Here is a 21042-nt window from a genome sequence, read left to right as displayed (position 1 = left end):
ACATTCTACTGTGGATCCACATAAGGTTCACTGATCTGGATTTTAGTTCCTGTTCTGTTATTTGTAGCTCTGTGACTTAACTTGCAATGTCTACATATCTTCTGGAAAATGGAGATATCTAGCCTGCTTACCTTTCAGGGAAACTGGAGATCAGATGAGATAATGTTCTTGAATTTATTAGGAAAACTGAAAAGCTTTACAAATGTAAGGTATAAATGTGTAAATTACTTACAAATTTTCATATCTAGCCTGTCCTCTTAGGTTTCCCTGTCTAGCAGTTAACAGCCTGCCAAAGTTACCCTTTAAAATGGAATTTATCCTCTTTCCAATTCTCCACATCCTCCTCCTCTCCTTCCCAAGGAGAAAAACCTTATTCTCTGAATTTTTCTGTTTTAATGTCCCATAATTTCTCCCAGGTTCAATTGTCATGCTCAGTATTTTGGAATTATATTTGGCCCCTGGTCTCTAAATCCTGTCAAGTCATCATTTGTAATAACCATTGTTTGAAGTTATCCCTTTTTCATTCCTTCTGCTACTTCCTTTATCCTCCCATGCATAAAGTATTAAAACATTATCTCAATTGGTTGCTCTACTTACATTTCCCCTGGCCAACTCCGGTTACAGTATAGATTTAACTTTGTAAAAAGCCAATTTTCTGGTTGTTTTTTTTTTTTTTTTTACTCAGAAACCCATAGTTTTCCTTTTCTCCTTGCTTACAGGAGAAAATTCAAACAATTTAGCTTAGCATTCAGAGTCAACTCTGCCATTATCTTCTATCTTTTACTCTGGCTCTGTTCCTTATCAAGACTGTTCTTGTTCTCTAACTAGGCCATATATATTCTTGATTGGTAGCAATATACTGGAAAGCCATATTAAAAGTAATTTTATCCCACATGTTTAAAAATCCATTTCTGGTCATTTTGAAAATGTTATAAATTACCTTTTGTCCTAGTACCTTTTCAAAAACTTGACTAACCTTTTGGACTCATTTAATCTTTTATTACCAAGTTGTTGAAGGTGATAATGGGGAGTTCAAGTAACCAACCATTTGATATCTTTGATACTGTTTGGCTTTTAACCAGTTCCTCCTGTGAATTTGTGGTCCTGAGTATCTCCAAAGACCTTCATTCAACTTTGTATTTGATATAAGCAAATGGAGCACTTTCTCACTGATTTTTTTTTTAAGTTGTCAGTAAGAATTTCTGAGCTAAATACTTTGCATGACTAGCCCAAATATATTTGAGTTTTAACTCGTATTTACTTAATTTTAGATATACATAAAGTTTCTTTTTTGTAAAGATGGTATATGGGCCATTTATTCATTTCACAGGTTTTTTTTAATATGTGAATATATGAATTGTTTTGAATACACAGTGTATATGAATATACATTAGTCTTTTTCAAAACTTAATTATTTTGAGGGGCGATGGTGTATGTAGCTCAGTCGGTTAAGCCTCTGCCTTAGCATCAGGTCATGATCCCCGGGTCCTGGGATCTAGCTAGCCCTTTGTCAAGTTTCCTGCTCAGTGGGGAGTCTGTAACACCCCCCCCCTTTGTGTTCTCCCTCTCTCTCAAAGTAAATAAAGTCTTTTTTTAAAAAATGATTTTGAATATCTTTCCAAATGTTCATTTTTGCCTCTTGTGTATCTTCTTTGGTGAAGTGGTCAAATCACTTGCCCAATTTTTTAAAATTGGGATTTTTTACTTAATGAGATGTAGGAGTGTTTATAGTGAATATAAATATTTTGCAGACACATTTCTCCCTTTTTTTAGCATGCCTTTTCATTTTGTGAACATGATCTTCTAGTGGGGTATTTTGGAGTATTTTGCCACCCTTCAGTGGATTCTAAAAACTTTGTACAATCCACAGATCTTAGCAACAGACTAGATAATAGGGTTTGTTTTGAAAAAGATCAAATCTTGGAGATAGTGGTATTATTAACAAAAGTAGGGAAGAAGTTGAGGTCAGTTTGAGATATATTAAAATTGAGATCCTGGTAATATCCATATAGAAATGTACTTTCTGTTTCCTCAACCTAGAACCCTTTATTTCTGGATCATCCCACAGCTGACTCATTTTTTTTGTCATTTAGGTCTCAGTGCAAATATCACCTCCTAAAATAGTCCTTCCCTGGCCTTCTTATCTAATGTTATCCATTTCTAAACATCACTATTTATTATATTAGTTACACTTTCTCTCTAGTTCTTTATCTGAAGTATCTTACATGTTTGCTCTTTATTATCTGTTACTCTGCCAGAATGTAAGCATCATTGGGACAGCAATGATCTGGTGTAGCATCAAAATCTCCCTCTCTGAATTAACTACAGTTCCTGTCAAATTCTTGTGGATCTTTTTGGATCCTTAACTTCTCATTTTCTCAGCATTGTAAGCTAGTCAAAATATTTAAAATTGGTCCAGAAGTTGTAGTTAAAGAAAAAATATGAACTGCATTTTTGTTTGAGCCTTAAGTTAGAGGTCAAAAGGTATCATTAAAAATAATCTGCAAAAGGTCTTACCAGTTATGCTTGCCTCTTTCTCCTCAATAATCTCAGGTAATTTACAAAGATTTTAATTGATGTTCATTAAATATTGGGGAAGATTTACAGTTTTACTACTTCATACCAAGAAATCCTAGCCCATCTGCAAACAGAATTAGATATCGTATTCAATTAACCTTTCTGTCTCACTCTTTCCCCCTAAAAAATACTGCAGACCTTTACACTTGATTGTCTCTCCTCTGTTTTACAGAGTAAGAAAGTTAGCCTGAGTTCTGTGAAAGACCAGAGAAGAAAAACTAAGAGGATAGTAGACAAGTTCTTTCCAATTTGCATAACGTAAGTTCTTTTCACTATTCTTGGCCTGAATTTTCTGTTAGCTGACAAAGCTGTTTCTATGGAAACAAATAGTCCAACTTCTTAGAATGTCAGAGGAATGCTGATCACTGAAAATGAGACTTCCCAGCTGCTAGTCAAAAGGCATTGCTTGTGGGAGAAGAAGGGGAGGAAGGATGAATTGAAAAAAAAAAATCTGGAGTTCTGGGCTGTAGTGTAGATGACCATCTTCATTCCCCAGCTGTCACATAAACAATTCTATTTCTTGGTGTAGAGTTTTAGTGGGCCTATATACTTCAGACTATTTCAGGTCCCCCAATCTCAATCATTTTTAATTATTTGAAGCTTATTAGCTTTCTTGTACCTCCTTCTCTTATAGCCAAGTCAGATAAGCAAGCTCTTTCTCCCCAGTTGGTTTGAAGTTAGCATTGAAACAGCTTTGGGATGCCAACCTGAAAATTTGTTTTCTTGTCTTTTGGACTGTGTAAAGAGTTTTGACTTCTTTTTTCTTTTTTTTAATCTTTGGGTGGGGGTGCAAGCTGGGACTCTGATGAGGATGTGAAATGTGGACTTTTGAGGCATTTTAAAAACAATTTATAATTAGAAGGTTGAGAAGAGAGGAATAGAGTACTCTTAGGGCCAGGAACCTGTAGCTTTATTATTTGCGTAAGACAGTCTTTTATTTACATATAAGGAGATAATTCTCTAGTTATTTATCAGCTTCTGAATTGTCAAACAAAAGACTTTTTCCCTTTCTTTTTCTCTTTTTCTTTTGCTTGTTTGTGTATGTGTTTTGGAAAGGGAGAGTACAATTCCTTTGGACTGCTACATTTTAATGATATGTGTTGACTACATATATGAGCTAGAGTATTCATGGTTTGTGTATTTAAGAATTACAATTATCTTGATGCCAGAACTATAGGACATAGCATAATGTTTCTTTGATTCTGGAAGAACTTTTGAATCTTTTAGGGCCCTCCTGAATTAACTTGTGATCATTATAATGTGTTTTGGAGTGTTGTTTGGTGAGATCATTATTTAACCAAGGTGATCTGAAAAAATTTCTTAAAGGAAATGGGGGCTGTAGTAGACAAAAGATGAAAGGAGAAGCAGTTCATATTTCTTAACTTTATTAGGCACTTAGGCAGGAAGAAAAAAGATACAGGATAGGCACAAATGAGGAAGCAAACTTAGAAAGTTTGTATAGGAAAGTATTAAAGATACAGTTAGAAAGTTTGGATTTACCTTGTGAGTTGGGACTCTATTCTCTAGGCAATATGAAAGCCATTAGAGATCTTGAACATAGAAGTGATTTAGTCATATACTTAATTAAGCATTTGTCCCTTACTATGTATATATATCAGGACTATATAGATGAATAAGATAGATGCTTAATAGGTAGATCATTTACCCATATGACCTGCAGTCACCTTGCAATTAATGTGTCCAAAACTATTGCCCTTCAATTTCTGTCCTTTTCTAATTCTTCTTCTCCTGTATTCTCCACATTAATATTTGCCATCCACCCAGTAACTCAAAGTTAGTGGTCCTGGAGTCACACTGCTGTGGTTCCTATTCTGAAGCTTCCCTGTTTGCTTGGCCCCTGTGCTGGGTGATTTCATGGATCCAGATATGAGTCAGTATGGTTCCTGATCTATAAAGGCATCTAGTCTGATGGGGCAGACAGACAAAGATACAAATAGCTGTAGTCTAGTTTGATCAGAGATATGACAGGGATTGTGAGTTCCAGAGCAAGCACATAACCAGTTTGAGGAGTCATGGCAATCTGGAGTAGGATGTATTTCAACTGAGACTTTTAAAAGGAGAGTAGGCAAGGATTAGATCCTAGGCAGTCTGATTCTGGAGCCTTGTTCTCTTAAACATTATGCTGTCTTGGGTAACTGGGGAGGTATAATGGCATTAATTAGAACTGAGAGTGGAGGAAGAGGATTAAGGAGAATATGAGGGGATTAAAGGGAAATAATGAGTTTAGCTCTGGACACATTAATTTCTAGATCCCTAAGACATTTTGGTAGATAGCCTAATGGGCAGGGATCCTGTCTCTATAACCCTAGTATCTAGTCAAGAGTAAATGCTCAGTTATATTTATGTACAAATCACTCTTCTTTTCTAAATCTTTGATGACTTTCTAACTGTCTTGAGAATTAAGAACTTAATTTAAGACCTTTTGTAAATTGGACCCAAACAAACTTTTTAGCCACTATTCTCTTGTACAAGCTGACTGCTTTAGTTCAACTAGCCTTATTTGTTCTTTTCCCATACCTTTTATCTTCCTCCCTTTTGTTCATATATGGCCTCTTGCTTGTTTTACCATTCTGTCTTCAAAGTCTACTTCAGCCCTTATACCTCATCTACCAAACAGGCATATTTGGAACTACTTTTAGAGTAGTAATGAGGACTAAATGAGTGAATACTGTGTAAACACTGTGTAAAGTGTTTGTAATATTCTCCAACACGTAAGTGCTCAGTAATTGTTAAAGTTCTAAGTACTGCTACTACTACTTCCTTCTCCTCTTCCTCTTTCTCAGCTCTTCTTTTTTTGCTGTATGAAAGGCAGACACCAAGTTCTAGTACTTCTATAACCTATATATATAGTTTTTAATATAACTCTTTTTTCATCTTCACTGTCTTAGATCAAGACCCTATTTCTTACAGTTGCCTTCAAAATGGTCTCATTCCACCCTTAAGTCAATCATATACACTTCTGCCAGAGTGATATTCCTCTTAAAGTTAATGTGATCAGGTCAATTCTGCTTTAAATCCTACAATAATTATTACTACTTTCAGGCTAAGGTCTAAGTCCTTAGTTCTTAAACTAACTCAGTCTGGCCCCCCATTTGCCTTTTCAGTTTCATTATTATTTATGTATGAAATGCTCCCATTGTCCTGTCCAGCCTTATTGCATTCTATTCTGTTTTCTGAAAATGCTATATTTTCCTACTCTTCATTCTTACTGATCATGTGATCCCTCTGCCTGGAATAGACTTTTCTATCTGACTAATTTTTAGTTCTTTGAAATATTGCTCAAAGAAATGTATCCTCATGTTTTGCGTGTTTGCTGTGACTCCTTATCACATACTAAGTTTCAGAGTCTACGATATGTGCAATCCTCTATGAAATTCTGACATTCTTAGTTGAACAAATACTCACTGGGCATGAGTTTAGAATCTAATGAGAAGAAACCAGCTGGGGAAGAATAATGTTTCATTTTCTTTGCTGTCTTTCCCAGTACACTGTGAACACTCCAAGGAAAATGACCAAAATGGAATTTTAAGCAGATTAATATCAGGTTGCAGAAATTTTTCTGAGAGTAAAAGACTAGATCCAGAAAGACAAGCATGATAATAGTCCAAGCATAAAAGTTCTGACCCAGATCAGCTGGCTCGGTCTCTTTTGCACGAGCTGTAATTCCCCCCTCCCATGATCTATTATAGTGACTATGGAGACATAGCCTTAGTTTTTAAGCTGGGAGTTTTAATTTCAGATCATAATTTTGTAGACTAGCATATAAGGTAAAAAGTACATTACTCATCATTAAATAATACCCAGTAAATATTGTAATTGGAGAAAGGTGAGAGTTTTAATTTTCTGAAAATATATACTCCTAGATTTTTCAAATCAAAATTAAGCATAGCACTACAGTAATTTCCACATACATTTCTGCTTACTTACAGTGAGAACATTAAATAAGCTGAATTTGCATTATGTATAATCAATATATAAAACTTAATAGCCTAATATAATACTGATAGTTCTCAGTTTACTGAAAAATAAAGCAATCCAATTATAAATAAGTTATTTACATGTAGCTCACATAGTTATAAATAGAGAAGTTAAAATTTGGATACAAGACAGAAAAATCTACCAAAATTCTTGTGAGAATGTAATGTTAGTGGCTTATGTAGCTGGCACCTGTCTTCCTTCCTGTTGGTCTAATGGTTTTCCTCTCAATCTAGGTGGTTTAAAGAAGTCTGTGACAAGATATTTGTTTGAGTGAAGATTGGCTGGCTTTTAGGAATATTATCTAAAAACTCAGCTTTTGCTGAGTTGGCATATGCTCTAGCCAATTTACTGAAGTGATGCTCAACTCAAGGACATAGTGGGTTTATTATTGTAAATATTTTTAAAGTCTTGAACAGAGAAGACTAATTAGATTTACTGTGTGGGTTTACACATAAATAAACAATCTGCTTACTTACACATAAGAAATGGCTTGATGAAAAGCCTTTGTCATCCAGTAAAATATTTTTCTTGTCTAAAATACGTGGGGAACCTAGGTGGCTCAGTCAGTTGGGTGCCCCACTCCTCATTTTGGCTTGGGTCATGGTCTTGTGGTCGTGGGATTGGCTCTCAGTGGGGCTGTGCACTCAGCCTGAAGTCCACTTCTTTCCCTCTGATCCTCCCCTCAACGGATGCTACTTTCTCTCTAAAATAAATAAATCTTTTTTAAAAATGACATAAAAATATTTTGAAGGATTTTTAAAATAGGAGAATCAGGTTAATACTGAATTTTTAAAATAGAATCAAATTAATACTAACAATTAATATACATACATGTATTTTTTAGTTTTAAAACTTGCATACAGCATCTCGCTTAAAACTGAGAACAACAACAAAAAACTCAGAACAAGCCTATGAATAAATTTTCCAAAGGAATCTGATATTCAGAGATAGAACCTGACTAGTCTTAAATCATAAAACCAGAAGAAGTCGCAGAACCAGAATTAAAATTCAGTTTCTGGTCTCTAAGTCCAATATATTATTTGCTGTGGAGTGTAACTTTAATAAAGATTTTTTTGAGTGGTAACAGATACTACTATTTTCTGAATGAATCCTCATTAGGAATTAATCTTAATTCTTTTTAAAAAATTTTTTCAAAGATTTTATTTGTTTGAAAGAGCACGAGCAGCAGGGAGGACCAGAAGGAGATGTCAACTCCCTACTCAGCAGGGAGTCCGAAGATGCCGGACTCAATATCCCAGGATCCCAAGGTCATGACCTTAGCCAAAGGCAGACACTGAACCATTTGAGCCACCTAGGCACCCTTAATTCTTTTTTTAAGGTGACTGGTTATAAAGACTAATAACCCACAGCCTTTTTCTCACTTAATGTGGTTTTATCCTATAGATGCCTTAGCTGCTAATTAAAATTTCTTTTTCATTAGGTATCTCCTGCATCTCATAAACTCCTAAAAGTGAATTGTCCCCCACAATACTACCTTAATCTCAGGTGAGCCACCAACATGGCTTGCTATATGCCAGTTTCTTTAGCAGTTAACTAGGAAACTATTTCAATCTCATGTATTGAGTGTAAAGTACTGTGTTGACACAACTATACAAAGATTATCAAAACATCTTTATACCTTAAGCAACCTATTCTCTACTAGAGTGGTACCTAAAATTTTCTTACTTTCCCTCTTTGCTAAACTTTCCAATACATGGTTTTTCTCAACTATAGGATTAAACAGTATGCTTCAAATTCTTGGGAGGGGATTTTTGTTAGTAACTTGATTTCCTCAGCATTATTTGTAAAATAAAACAAAAGTACTTAATCTATGTAGCCAAATAATGTTGTACACTTAAGAGATGGTATATTGTGTGTAGATTAGAAGTGGGCTGTGTAAAATCTACTTTTATATTGTAATTCTTATACTTTTTTTCCCCATCTTTCCCCCTTAGATTTCCTTCATGGATACATTTCATAGCATTATTATGTGATGTGAGAAGTTTTTTGTTTTTGTTTTTTGAAGTAACATGGATTTTATACTACAGAATCAAGATATTGGCTTTATAGGAGAAATTGATTTATAAAAAGTGGTACAGGTTTTTATAGATAACCATGACAACATCCCATATGAATGGGCATGTTACTGAGGAATCAGACAACGAAGTAAAAAATGTTGATCTTGCATCACCAGAGGAACATCAGAAGCATCGAGAGATGGCTGTTGACTGCCCCGGAGATTTGGGCACCAGGATGATGCCAGTACGTCGAAGTGCACAGTTGGAGCGTATTCGGCAACAACAGGAAGACATGAGGCGTAGGAGAGAGGAAGAAGGGAAAAAACAAGAACTTGACCTTAATTCTTCCATGAGACTTAAGAAACTAGCCCAAATTCCTCCAAAGACTGGAATAGATAACCCTATATTTGATACAGAGGAAGGAATTGTCTTAGAAAGTCCTCATTATGCTGTGAAAATATTAGGTAAGTATATACAGCAGTATAATAGAAAATACTTTTGTTTCTCTTGCCTTAACATAAATGTATACAGGAAGGAAGAGGAGTATAAGAGAATGTAAGTAATAGCAGTTTGATTTCAGACCAAGATAAGTTCTTTTCTTGCAAAGGCCACATAACCAACCATCATTGTTTACTTTTAGTCACGTAGAGCTAAAGCGTATAGTTTATTCAGTCACTACAACATGATTTTTAGATACAATCTTTGAATTAAAAATTTCTACATGTATGATAACATTTATTGCCTTGAAATTCACCTTTTATTTCAAACTCTTATACCAAAATTACTGAAAAGCAGTTTTCAGATTTGAATTTCTGATTTCCTTGAAGTTTATAAAATTATAATGAAATTAATATCTGTAGATTTGGTAATCTATTTGATTTTCTTTCATTAATGACTGTCAATATGAAGAACTAGAGCTGGGACACCTGGGTGCCTCAGCGGTTGAGTGTCTGCCTTCAGCTGAGGGCATGGTCCTGGAGTCCCTATATTGAGTCCCACGTCTGGCTCCTTGCTGGGAGCCTGCTCCTACCTCTGCCTGTGTCTCTGCCTCTCTCTCTCTCTCTCTCTCTGTCATGAATAAATAAATAAAATCTTAAAAAAAAAAAAACTCTCATGGCGCTAGTTTTTTTGTTTTTTTTTCACAGAATGGAATTTGGAAATTTTGACCATGTTTTATGTATATGATGTCATATGAACAGCTCTAGTTCTTCTTCTTTTTAATCTTTTTTCCAAAGAGGTTTTTTGTTTTTTTTTTTTAGGGTTTTATTTGTTTATTGGAAAGAGAGAATGAGAGAGCACAAGCAGGGGGAATGGCAGAAGGAGAGGAAAAACAGACTCCAGTTGAGCAGAGAGCCCAATATGGGCTCAATCCCAGGACCCTGGGATCATGACCTGAGCCAAAGGTGTATGCTTAACCAGCAGAGGCCCCCCAAACAGTTTTGTTAGAGTAAAAATATTTAATTCCCATTTGCCTCTTACTGGCCCTCATCTCCCACCACTCCATTGTTTTTTATTAAAATATTCTTGTAAATATCTGACTTGGAGAATGATTACATTGTAATATATCCAACCCAAGCCTGGATTGATTTTTCCTTTAATTAATTTATTTTTTTTTAAATTAAATTTCTTTAAAATGAGTGTATTTGCCCATTTGCTTTACTTGGATCGGGCATAAATGCCCATCTAATAGATAATATTCATGTAATCTCAGTAAATAAATAAATACAGCTTAAGCCAGATTCACTTTAGTGAAACATATATATATGTTGCCTAAGTATGGAAGATTGGAGACCATTTCTCTCAAATTTTTGCTCTTTCCTATTTCTGTTTATATGTTGCTTGCCTAACTTTTCTACAAATGTAGGTTAAAGGACAGCTATATTTTCTTCCAGCTTGCAATCCACTGCGGTTTTCAAAAATACCCTTGTGCAATCCTTGAATTTAAGGGTGTTTTACATATTTTGTTTTAAAGTAATTCAAAATATAGTACCAGGGGCACCCCCATGGCACAGTTGGTTACGCGTCCAACTCTCAGTTTTGGCTCAGGTTGTAATCCCAGAGTCTTGAGATAGAGCCCTGCATCCAGCTCCACACTTAGCACAGAGTCTGCTTGAGATTCTCTCTCCCTTTTACTCTGCCCCTCCCACTTGTGTGCTCTTTCTCTCTCTCAAATAAATCTTAAAAAAAAAATGTAACATATCTAATTCAATTTTTGAATAGGAGAATATTTAGTATTTTGAGAAACAAGTAATGATTTAATGTTGATAGACTCAACCTCAAATATGTTTAATTATAGGAAACATGAAAAGTTAGCGTAAATCATAAAGTTGTTATTGCCAGTCAAAGCTTCATTTTTGGATATACTGAGTTTTAAGTTTTCATTTTAAAATGAAGTGTAATAGCTTTGTACCAAACATTTTTTTTTCCTGCACATAATTTGCTAACACATCAAATTACAACAGAAGTACTCCCTTAAAGTTGTGTCTCCCTGCCAGTATTTTGATTAATAAAATCATGCCAGAGGCAACTTCTCAGCCTTTTTCACAGCCAGAAACAGCCACCTTATTTTAAATGAGGGAAGGATGCAACAACTAATTTATTTCTTTGAGAGGGAGCCATCAGTTTCCAATGATACATCATCATTTATCTGTGAGTAGAGAAAATCTATTTTAAGAATTGAAAATATGATGGGAAGGTTGGATATTTTGAGTAGTGGTTTTTAATAAAGGGTTTATAAATTAGGCACTATTTAATAATAGAAGTTCAGGGATGGAGTGATAGAAAATATTCTGAAAGGAAGAACTGAACTTGTTTAAAGCAGTCAGAATCTTACGAAAAATTAGAAAATAGTGATGTGGGAATTTAATTTCAAATAAATAATATTAGTATTATAAATTATAAGAATTTTGATATATTAGAGAAGCATTCCTTAAAATTGGCATGAGTTATTAAACCTTGCTTTGCTTCAAATAAAATCTCATTGTCTTGATCTCTTTCATAAGCAAACCAAACTACTTTGTGAGGGAAATTCTGAGAAAATAAGGTAGCAGATAAAAGTACAGTGAAGGTAGAATGGAATCATGTTCAGATACCTCTAGATTACAGGTGCCACTGTTTTTTATTTTTTAAAATTTTTTTTTTTAAAGCTTGTATCTTTTTTTTAATTTTTTTTTTTAATTTTTATTTACTTAGGATAGTCACAGAGAGAGAGAGAGAGAGGCAGAGACACAGGCAGAGGGAGAAGCAGGCTCCATGCACCGGGAGCCCGATGTGGGATTCGATCCCGGGTCTCCAGGATCGCGCCCTGGGCCAAAGGCAGGCGCCAAACCGCTGCGCCACCCAGGGATCCCTGTTTTTTATTTTGTATTCATATAGAAGTAATTTTGGGCCAGACAAGTAAATATAGTAGAATATTCAAAGGGAATAAAGTAGGAAACACTGTCATCTATCATATATGAAGAGACCTTAGGAAAGGCACACCCACCTACCCGGGGTGAGCTCTTTGTTTTGTGGATAATAAGGAGACGCTTGAAATTTGTGATTAGGGACTTTCTGATTCACACCAGATGCTATTAGTGTGAAGATAAAAGGTATGCCAAGGGGCATAAAACTAGGATGAATAAAATAATTCATTAGATTAGCATGTTTCAGCCTTGATTAATGTCTACATATTTTTGCTACGTCTCTGAATATTCAGCTATAAAGTCAACAACGTTACAAAGTAAAATATATCTTCTACATTTCTGTTATTATTTGACTTCCAACTGACTGTGGGATATCCTGGAATTTTACTAGATTGTGATAAACTTTACCTTTGGCTCAGGTTGTGATCCCGGGGTCCTGGGATCGAGTCCCACATTGGGTTCCCCACAGGGAACCTGCTTCTCCCTCTGCCTGTGTCTCTGCCTCTGTCATGAATAAATAAATAAAGTCTTTTTTTAAAAGTTTTATTTTGATTTTGTCCGCTGCCAACCAAAATTCAAAGATCTGAATTTTATGTTCTTAAATTTGGAAGAAAAAAAGAAAAAGTCTATCTCTGTTTAAGCAAAGATTTCCTGAATGAGTGTTCTCATTTTGATTCAGCAGATAGGTATACTGGAAACTGATATAATTTCCACATACTCAGAAATATTAATTAAGGTCCTTATCTGAACATTCAGTTTGTCCAGTTTAGGAGAAAAGAAGAAAAAGTCATAAAGTTGGTTGAAATCTAGAAATTTCTGAGGATAGATTAAAGAAATATGTATTATTTAAGCAATGAAATGGAAAATCTTTAATGCTAGAAAAATTTTAATGCTACATATCTCTTTATGTAGGGTAAATGATAGCACAAGTAAAATAAGCAAAGCTAATCCTGGGTAGATGATTATCACCATTACTTTGAAAGTTCTCCAGAGATGGAGATTCCTTAGCTTCCTTGAGTAATCTTATTGTTTACCCTTAAAGCCAAAAAAATTCTTCCATATGGCTGTCTAGTGTCTTGGGTATTTGAAGATAGAATTTCAGATAGAGCAACTCTTGGTTATTGCTTTCTGTTGCCTAATTTAAATCTTCATTCTTTTACATTTTAGGCTACCAGGAGGGGGCCAAGGGGAAAGAAGAGGGTTCAAGGGGTAGATTTGTGGATTTATGTGTATTTGTATTTATTTGTATTTATCTGATTATAATTGTATTCTAATGCCAAATGTAAGTAATTTTTCTTTTAGATAATGTGTCCTCTTAACCATAAATAATATGTTATAAGAAATGTTAGAGAAAATAATGGGAACTTAAAACAATTTCTACTGAATATCAAGCAAGAAAAATAGATCCAACTGCGACAAAAAAAAAAACAACTGGATATAAAGACTTTCTTGTAGGAAAGCTATAGCAGACTGGAATTTATCAGATTTGCTATGTTTGCCTTTGCCTTCTCTACAGTGTCCCTTTTCTGCCCTCCCTTTGTCCTGCCTTATTGTGTTTACATCTCTGCTGCAGTACTCTCTTTGTCCACTCCCCTCTCTGCACTGTGTTCATGTTTTCTTTCTAGTCCTGTGATTCTTCATATACTATTTTTCTGTCCATGTGGTTCTTTCTCCTTGTGTTTCCTGTTGTGTCTTTTTTTTTTTTTTTTTTTATGATAGCACACACAGAGAGAGGCAGAGACACAGGCAGAGGGAGAAGCAGGCTCCATGCACCGGGAGCCCGACGTGGGATTCGATCCCGGGTCTCCAGGATCGCGCCCTGGGCCAAAGGCAGGCGATAAACCGCTGCGCCACCCAGGAATCCCCTGTTGTGTCTTTTTATGAGAGGGGAAGGGAATTTCTATTCTCTGAATTCTATCCTCTCTTTATTGTGTATCTTCATTGATAACTACAGAAGAGTGTTCATATTTGACAGGATGATTTAGTTGCATCTGATTGGATTTTTAAAATTCCTTCTGGAATTGTACAGAAGAACTTAAGTAGCTTTAAGTTACACAAAATTAATTGTTCTTGGATAAGAAGCATTTGTTAAAGTGTTTTAAAGATGTACAGTATAGGGGTGCCTGGGTGGCTCAGTCGGTTAAGGATCGGACTTCGATTCAGGTCATGATCTCAGGGTTCTGGGATTGAGCCCTGCATCAGGCTCCCACTCCATGGAGAAGCTGCTTGCTCCTCTCCCTCTGCCCCTCCCCCATTGGTGCTCTCTGTCTCTCAAATAAATAAATAAAATCTTTAAAAAATTTAAAAAGAGGGTAGCCCGCGTGGCTCAGCGGTTTAGTGCCACCTTCAGTCCAGGGCATGATCTTGGAGACCCAGGATCGAGTTCCATGTCAGGCTCCCTGCATGGAGCCTGCTTCTCCTTCTACCTTTTCTACCTCTGTGTGTGTGTGTGTCTCTCATGAATAAATAAATAAAATCCTTTAAAAAAATTAAAAAGATGTATAATAAGTGATCAAAGGGTTTTTTAATGTACAACTAAATATTCTTTGAAATTAAGAATTTTTATATGAAACTAAAATGTGAGTGAGAATGCGCGTCACAGTGAGAGTCGCTAATAAGCTGATGTTACCCACAATAATTTTTAATTAGACCTCAATCTTAATATCAAAGAAAACACCCTTTGTCAAAATTACATTGAGAATTTTCTAGTAAAGAACTGAGTAAACACTGAATTAATTTCATTTATTATGATCAGAATCTTAAGACTAATGCTGTAGGTGTCTATTGCTTTCTTTGTGATTTTAAAACTTACTGGACAGAGGCAGCATCATTTTTAATGTCTTTTAAGTTGATAAGCCTATTTATTAAAAAACACTAATTTCATCATAGGGTTTGTATGAGTATTTTGTATTCTCTTTTAAATACTCATTTGTTTCAACTACATATAGTTTAGTCCATGTCTTCTAGACAATCTACATATATTTAATGAAGTTGTAAAAATTCACTGAATATCTGCTAATTTAATCTTTTCTACTTATTCACTAAACATTCTTGATGGAAACATGTAGATGTGAAGGATGAGAGTATTTTGAGAAGCTTTCCTGCATGATATTATGAAAGTAGCATTTGGAGGGTGAATAAAACACATGCATTATATGTATGAAGGTGCAAACAGTTAACTAGAGAAAATTCCTTTTAAGGATACATGGTAGGAATGTATAAGCTCCTCTAAATACTGGCCTGTGTATATTACATGCTCCTGTATTGGGCAGAAAGACAGCTTTTCCAGAACAGATAAACAGCATAATCAAGCCCTAGAATCTGCAAAAAAAAAAAAAAGAGAGAGAGAGAGAAAATTTTATCTTTTTTTATTCCCATGGTTGGCAGAAAAGCACTGCCTTAGAAGTTTGAAGAAACGAATTCTTCATCTGGGTGCTGTTTTTTTGTGTATGGCTTTATTTTCTTGAGATTTGATCTGAGTTATGGGTTTCTCTAGTTTGGAGGGTTTGGGGTTTTATTTATTTATATTTATTTATTTATTTATTCATGAGACACACACACAGAGGCAGAGACACAGGCAGAGGGAGAAGCAGGCTCCATGCAGGGAGCCCGACATTGGACTCTATCTCAGGTCTCCAGAATCACGCGCTGGGCTGAAGGCGGCGCTAAACCGCTGAGCCACCAGGGCTGCCCTGGGGTTGTTTTTTAAATTGGGAAATGTTTCTTAGGGTTTTTAGGAGGATTCAATAAAATCCTGTATATATGCACATAATAGGATATTCTGTATCTTACTATTCAGTGATGGGAATGACTAATATTTGTGCCAAATACATATTTGTAGTTTTTCAAAAATAGTTGACAATGTTTAATTTTAAAAGCTAAGCTTAATTTAAGTCATCTCAATTCAGTCTGACAATATGGATTAATGTAGTAAGATAATTTCATTGAAAACAGTTTTTACTAACTAAACAAAAACGTGACTAGAATTTCAAAGAGGTGAGTGAAGTAAAGAATGATAATGAACAAGTTTAAGTTGGTCTCGATGCTAACCTAACAATCTTGAACCTTAAGCCCAGTTAAATGTTTTTCTAGCATTGACGAGGTTCTTAGGTTCTCCCACAACCCATTATTTTTGTAGGAGGTACTAGGTCATTAGCCTCTTTGGGACTCTGTTGTATTATTATACTTTACATTTTTCCTATTCCTGTAGATCTGAATGAAAAACATTTCCAGTTTGTCCAGAAAGCTTTTTTTTTCCTCTTGGATTTTAAACTGTCCTAGATGGTCTTTGTGATTTTAGAACTCAATATGTACAAATTGGCCAGATTTCATCTCTCTCTGGAATCTGCATTCCTTACACTATCCATTTTGGATTAAGCACAAAATTTCCTATCTGAGCAGTATCTCAGCTATGAACTGATCTCCTGAAATAAGATCATTGATTTCAACTTGTCTCACTAAGCCATTCCTAGTTTGAGATACTCTACCTTACTTTCCCTAATTCTTCTCTATGACATAGGACTACATTATCTTAATTTATACTTACAATATTCTAAATATGAGAATTATTGCTGTGCTTACCACAAAAGCAGAAAGAGGGCAACAAAAATTATTTACCAACAAGGAAATAGAGTAACTAAAAAACAGACACAAAAACTCAGTATAGCAGTCAAGGTTATTTAGTATAGAAGGAAATAGGTTTGACTATCTTAGTCTCAAGTATATCATGTCTTAAAATATTGTAGTGACTGTGTTAATAAAGCCTTTAAGTCAGTGGTTCTTAACCAGAAGGGTACATTATCATAAACTTAAAATCAATATATATGTATTTATGTTTATATTTAATGACATAAGTAAGACAACACAGAAGATTCTGATTGTTTGAGGTAGAACTCAGCACATATCTTTGCAAGTTCCCTTAGTAGTAGTTCTCATAGGGCAGCCCCGGTGGCTCAGCGGTTTAGCGCCGCCTTCAGCCAAGGGCGTGATCCTGGAGACCAAGGATCAAGTCCCACGTCAGGCTCCCTGCATGGAGCCTGCTTCTCCCTCTGCCTGTGTCTCTGCCTCTCTCTCTCTCTCTCTCTCTCTGTCTGTCTCTCTGTCTCTCTGTCTCTCATGAATAAATGAATAAAATCTTTTAAAAAAAAGTAATTCTCATAAATATCTTTGATTAAAAATCATTGTTCTGATAAAGCAAGAAAAGGTAGTTACATTCAGAATGTTTTGCATAAAACTTCAGAGGTATTTATATAATCAATACTAGTCATTAAGGAAAAAAAGAAAACTAATAGAAAAACAGGCAAAGATTAGAAAATAAATGAAAGGAGAAATACAAATGACTGTTAACTTTGTGGAAATAGATTCAACCTCACTACTAGGCAAAGAAATATATTTTTTCCTAACCAGATCACCAACAATGGAAAAATTAATAATCCTTATTTCGGCCTGTTTGTAGAAATAGGCACTCACGTTAATTACTGGTAGGAGTGTGAGTTACTTTGTCAATATATATATCAAAGTTTTAAACGTTTTTATTATCTAACCAGTAGTTTTAGGTATTTATTCCAAAGAAATTAGAAAATCAGATTGCAAAGCAACATTTACAATGTGACCTATATGGTTAAATCAGCATTTTTTTTAAAGTGAAAGGCCTGTATAGTATACCAAATTAATACTAGTAATTATAGCTGGAAGATACAACAACAGAATTTTTTTTTTTTTTAATGTCAGTATTGCAGTATCCTTATGGGTGGCTTTGGTATATCAGAGAGATATCCTTAGTATTGAAGAGACATTAGAGAACTGTGTATCTTTTGGGCTGACGAAAATTGCTTACTGATTTCAGTCAGTGGTAAGATCTGAAGCCCTTGATTTTTCTAATTGCCCTGATACCCCAGTCTGAACTCTTTTAAATAATTACTAAAATTTTAAACAGTAATCTCATTATCCACCCAGTGAAGTCAAAGATAGTCCTAAGATTGTAGACAAACTACTTTGTTACTTTTATAATTCTTTTTCCTTTTAAGATATTTAAATGTTTTCCTGTTTTGCTCTAAAGATACTTTAAGCCTATTGAATTCTTTACACTCAGTAATTCTGTGGTAACCTCTTTTGAATTTGATGGAATCTGACATTCCATATTCTCCCCGCCCCCAGCTCTACTAAAGTATATTTGACAAGTAAAATTGTATATATCTAAAGTTTTAATAGCTCTGTGTCACAGTTTCTTAGGTCATTCAATTGACAGTTTTGACTTTCCAGTTTTTGCTCCTAGTTAATATTCATTTTAAATTACTGAAGAGCAGTATATTTGTGTATTTTATATGGAGTAAATCTGTTTTGATTTGTGGGAAGGAGGTAAAAAACCTCAAGGATCTACTGAAGAACTATTCGAGTCTATGAAAGAATTTAACTGCTGTAAAGTAGTAGGTTATAAGATACATGTATAAGAATCAGCTTTTCTGGGATCCCTGGGTGGTGCAGCGGTTTAGCGCCTGCCTTTGGCCCAGGGCGCGATCCTGGAGACCCAGGATCGAATCCCACATCAGGCTCCCGGTGCATGGAGCCTGCTTCTCCCTCTGCCTGTGTCTCTGCCTCTCTCTCTCTCTGTGTGTGACTATCATAAATAAATAAAAAATTAAAAAAAAAAGAATCAGCTTTTCTGCAGACCGTATATGAAGAAAACTAACAAAAAGACTTAAGCTGAGAGGTTTTTTTTCCATGTGATTGTATAAGAAGTGGTATCCACTATAAGTTTTTCCCAAACTTGTACAGGTTTAATTTTAGTCAGTATCTCAATAGACTTTTATTTTTGGAGGAATGGGAGAGAGTGGGTAGTACCTTGAAAAAATTCTAACTCATTTAGAATGGTCAAGACGTTTTTGAAAAAGTAATGAACAAGTACTTGTCATATCAATATGAGGAAAGACTGTAATGCTACTATATAATAAGACATTGTGGTTCTGATAGGCCACTGGACTAGAAAAAGATAATGTTCTATGTAAGAATTTGGTAGTAGCATAAATCAGTGTAACAGTAAGGATTATTTAATAAATGGTGTTAGAATAATTGTTGACCACTTGGAAGAAAAGAAGTGAAGTTAAAATTTCCCCCTCAAATCTTTATCAAAGTAAATTTTAGGTGAATTAAAGTTATTTATGAAGTAGAAGCTGTAAGAAACCAAAAGAAATGTAGGTAAATATATAATGACCTAGCAGAAGGAGTTTATAAGCATGGAAATCACATAGAGAAAAGTAGATAATTCTTAACATAGAATTGAAAACTTCTGTAATAAAAGCTGTGATAAACACAGTTAACAGACAAATGAAAAAAATGACACTGTTTCCAACAAATGTAACAAAGTGTACACACACGCACACATCTAGTTGTTGAGGGGCAAGGAAGAGACAACCTGTGACTTTAAACCATTTTGGGATATAACCTTTTCCCAGAAAAATGCATATGCCTCGTATGCACATCAACAGGCATGTACACACAAATACACATGCCCACAACTTTCAGTATAATTTTAGGAGACTCACGTGTTCACAAGAGTTTTATAGACCACAAAGAAGTGCCTGGTAAATATGACTAAACCTCACCCTTGCCATTAAGTAAATTGATTTTATAAAACTGTAATGTTGAATATTGGTGAAACTATTGCTAATGGAATGTAAATTAAATTAGTAAAACTTCCCTGAAAAGCTGTTTGGTTTTTTCAATGTCAGAGTTTTACCTAAAAATTCTATTTCTAAGAGTTATTTTAAGAAAACATCACTTTCTGACAAATTTTTATTCAGCAATGATCATTATGTATTGAAATGCTTATTACGTATAGTAGCAAAAAATTGGAGGGAAGCAACCTCAATGCTCAACTTCAATGGTAATTTAAATTATGGTTTAGCTAAGTAACAGTATCATAGAGCCATTATATAATGTTTTTAAAAGACTTTGGAAAAAAAATAAAAATAAAAAAATAAAAGACTATTTGGTGATGTGGGAAAATAAAATGTACTGTTAAATGAAAACAAATGCTCTAAGATATTAAAAAAAAGTTATGTCTAGGTGATGGGACTATTTAAATTTATTCGTTTTTGTGTAAATGTATTCATTTATTTTTATAGTGAGTATGTGTTTTATACTTTTTTTAAAGATTTTATTTATTTATTCATGAGAGACAGAGAGATAGGCAGAGACACAGGCAGAGGGAGATGCAGGCTCCATTTAGGGAGCGTAATGTGGGACTCGATCCCGGGACTCCAGGATTACACCCCGGGCCGAAGGCAGGCACTAAACTGCTAATCCACCTGGGGATCCCTGTGTTTTATACTTCAAATGCTTGAAAAGAATGTTACTCTATTTTGTTGTATATATTTTAGAGTTTTACTTGAAAATGGGTAAAATGATAGTGATTTAACTCTCAAATATATTGGAAAACTTAAGTTGTTATTGGCGTAAGAAAGTTTATCTTAAAACATATGTTGAATTACGACAAACAATTAATTTTTGGATACCTTTTCCTTCTCCTACCAGAAGTGGAAGACTTGTTTTCTTCACTTAAACATATCCAACATACTTTGGTAGATTCTCAGAGCCAGGAGGATATCTCACTGCTTTTACAACTTGTACAAAATAAAGATTTCCAGAATGCATTTAAGATACACAATGCTGTCACAGTACATATGAACAAGGCCAGTCCTCCTTTTCCTCTTATCTCCAATGCACAAGATCTTGCGCAAGAGGTATGTATTCTAAACATCTGCTTGATGTATATAAGCTAACTGGTAGTGCTAGTAAGGCAGTATTGTTGGAAAATGCCGATGTGAATATAAGGTTTGTTACTATTGATCACACGTTAGTAATTTATTGTGTTAGGAAAAATTTGCTGCGTGTATTTTATCCTGAAAAATATATACTCCAGAATCAGCTGTTTCATGAAAAGAATTATTTATTTTATATATAAAATTATATACTTGCACAGTGAGAGAAACATTTGTCTAACTTACTAAAGGGAAGATTTTTAGTGCTTTTATAAATGTATAGTT

General features: G+C 34.7%; 1 protein-coding gene across 9 annotated transcripts in view; it reads left to right on the top strand.

Moving 5' to 3' along the window:
• PALS1 (protein associated with LIN7 1, MAGUK p55 family member) overlaps positions 1-21042 on the top strand; it is a 74671-nt gene that overhangs the window by 17615 nt on the left and 36014 nt on the right. For 2 of the 9 annotated variants that reach the window (XM_055303888.1, XM_055303890.1), the window contains exons 2-5: positions 2750-2835; positions 8018-8082; positions 8532-9058; positions 20531-20739. In XM_055303888.1, the coding sequence (XP_055159863.1) occupies positions 8692-9058; positions 20531-20739 (576 nt within the window). In that variant the 5' untranslated portion in view covers positions 2750-2835; positions 8018-8082; positions 8532-8691. The remainder of the gene's footprint in view (positions 1-2749; positions 2836-8017; positions 8083-8531; positions 9059-20530; positions 20740-21042) is intronic. The other 7 variants (XM_055303889.1, XM_055303892.1, XM_055303894.1 and 4 more) reach the window with 6 other exon arrangements.

Source organism: Nyctereutes procyonoides, unplaced genomic scaffold (genome assembly GCF_905146905.1).
Source record: "Nyctereutes procyonoides isolate TBG_1078 unplaced genomic scaffold, NYPRO_anot_genome, whole genome shotgun sequence".
NCBI lineage: Eukaryota > Metazoa > Chordata > Mammalia > Carnivora > Canidae > Nyctereutes > Nyctereutes procyonoides.
Note: the sequence above shows the minus strand (reverse complement) of the source record. Positions and strands in the feature narration are given on the sequence as shown.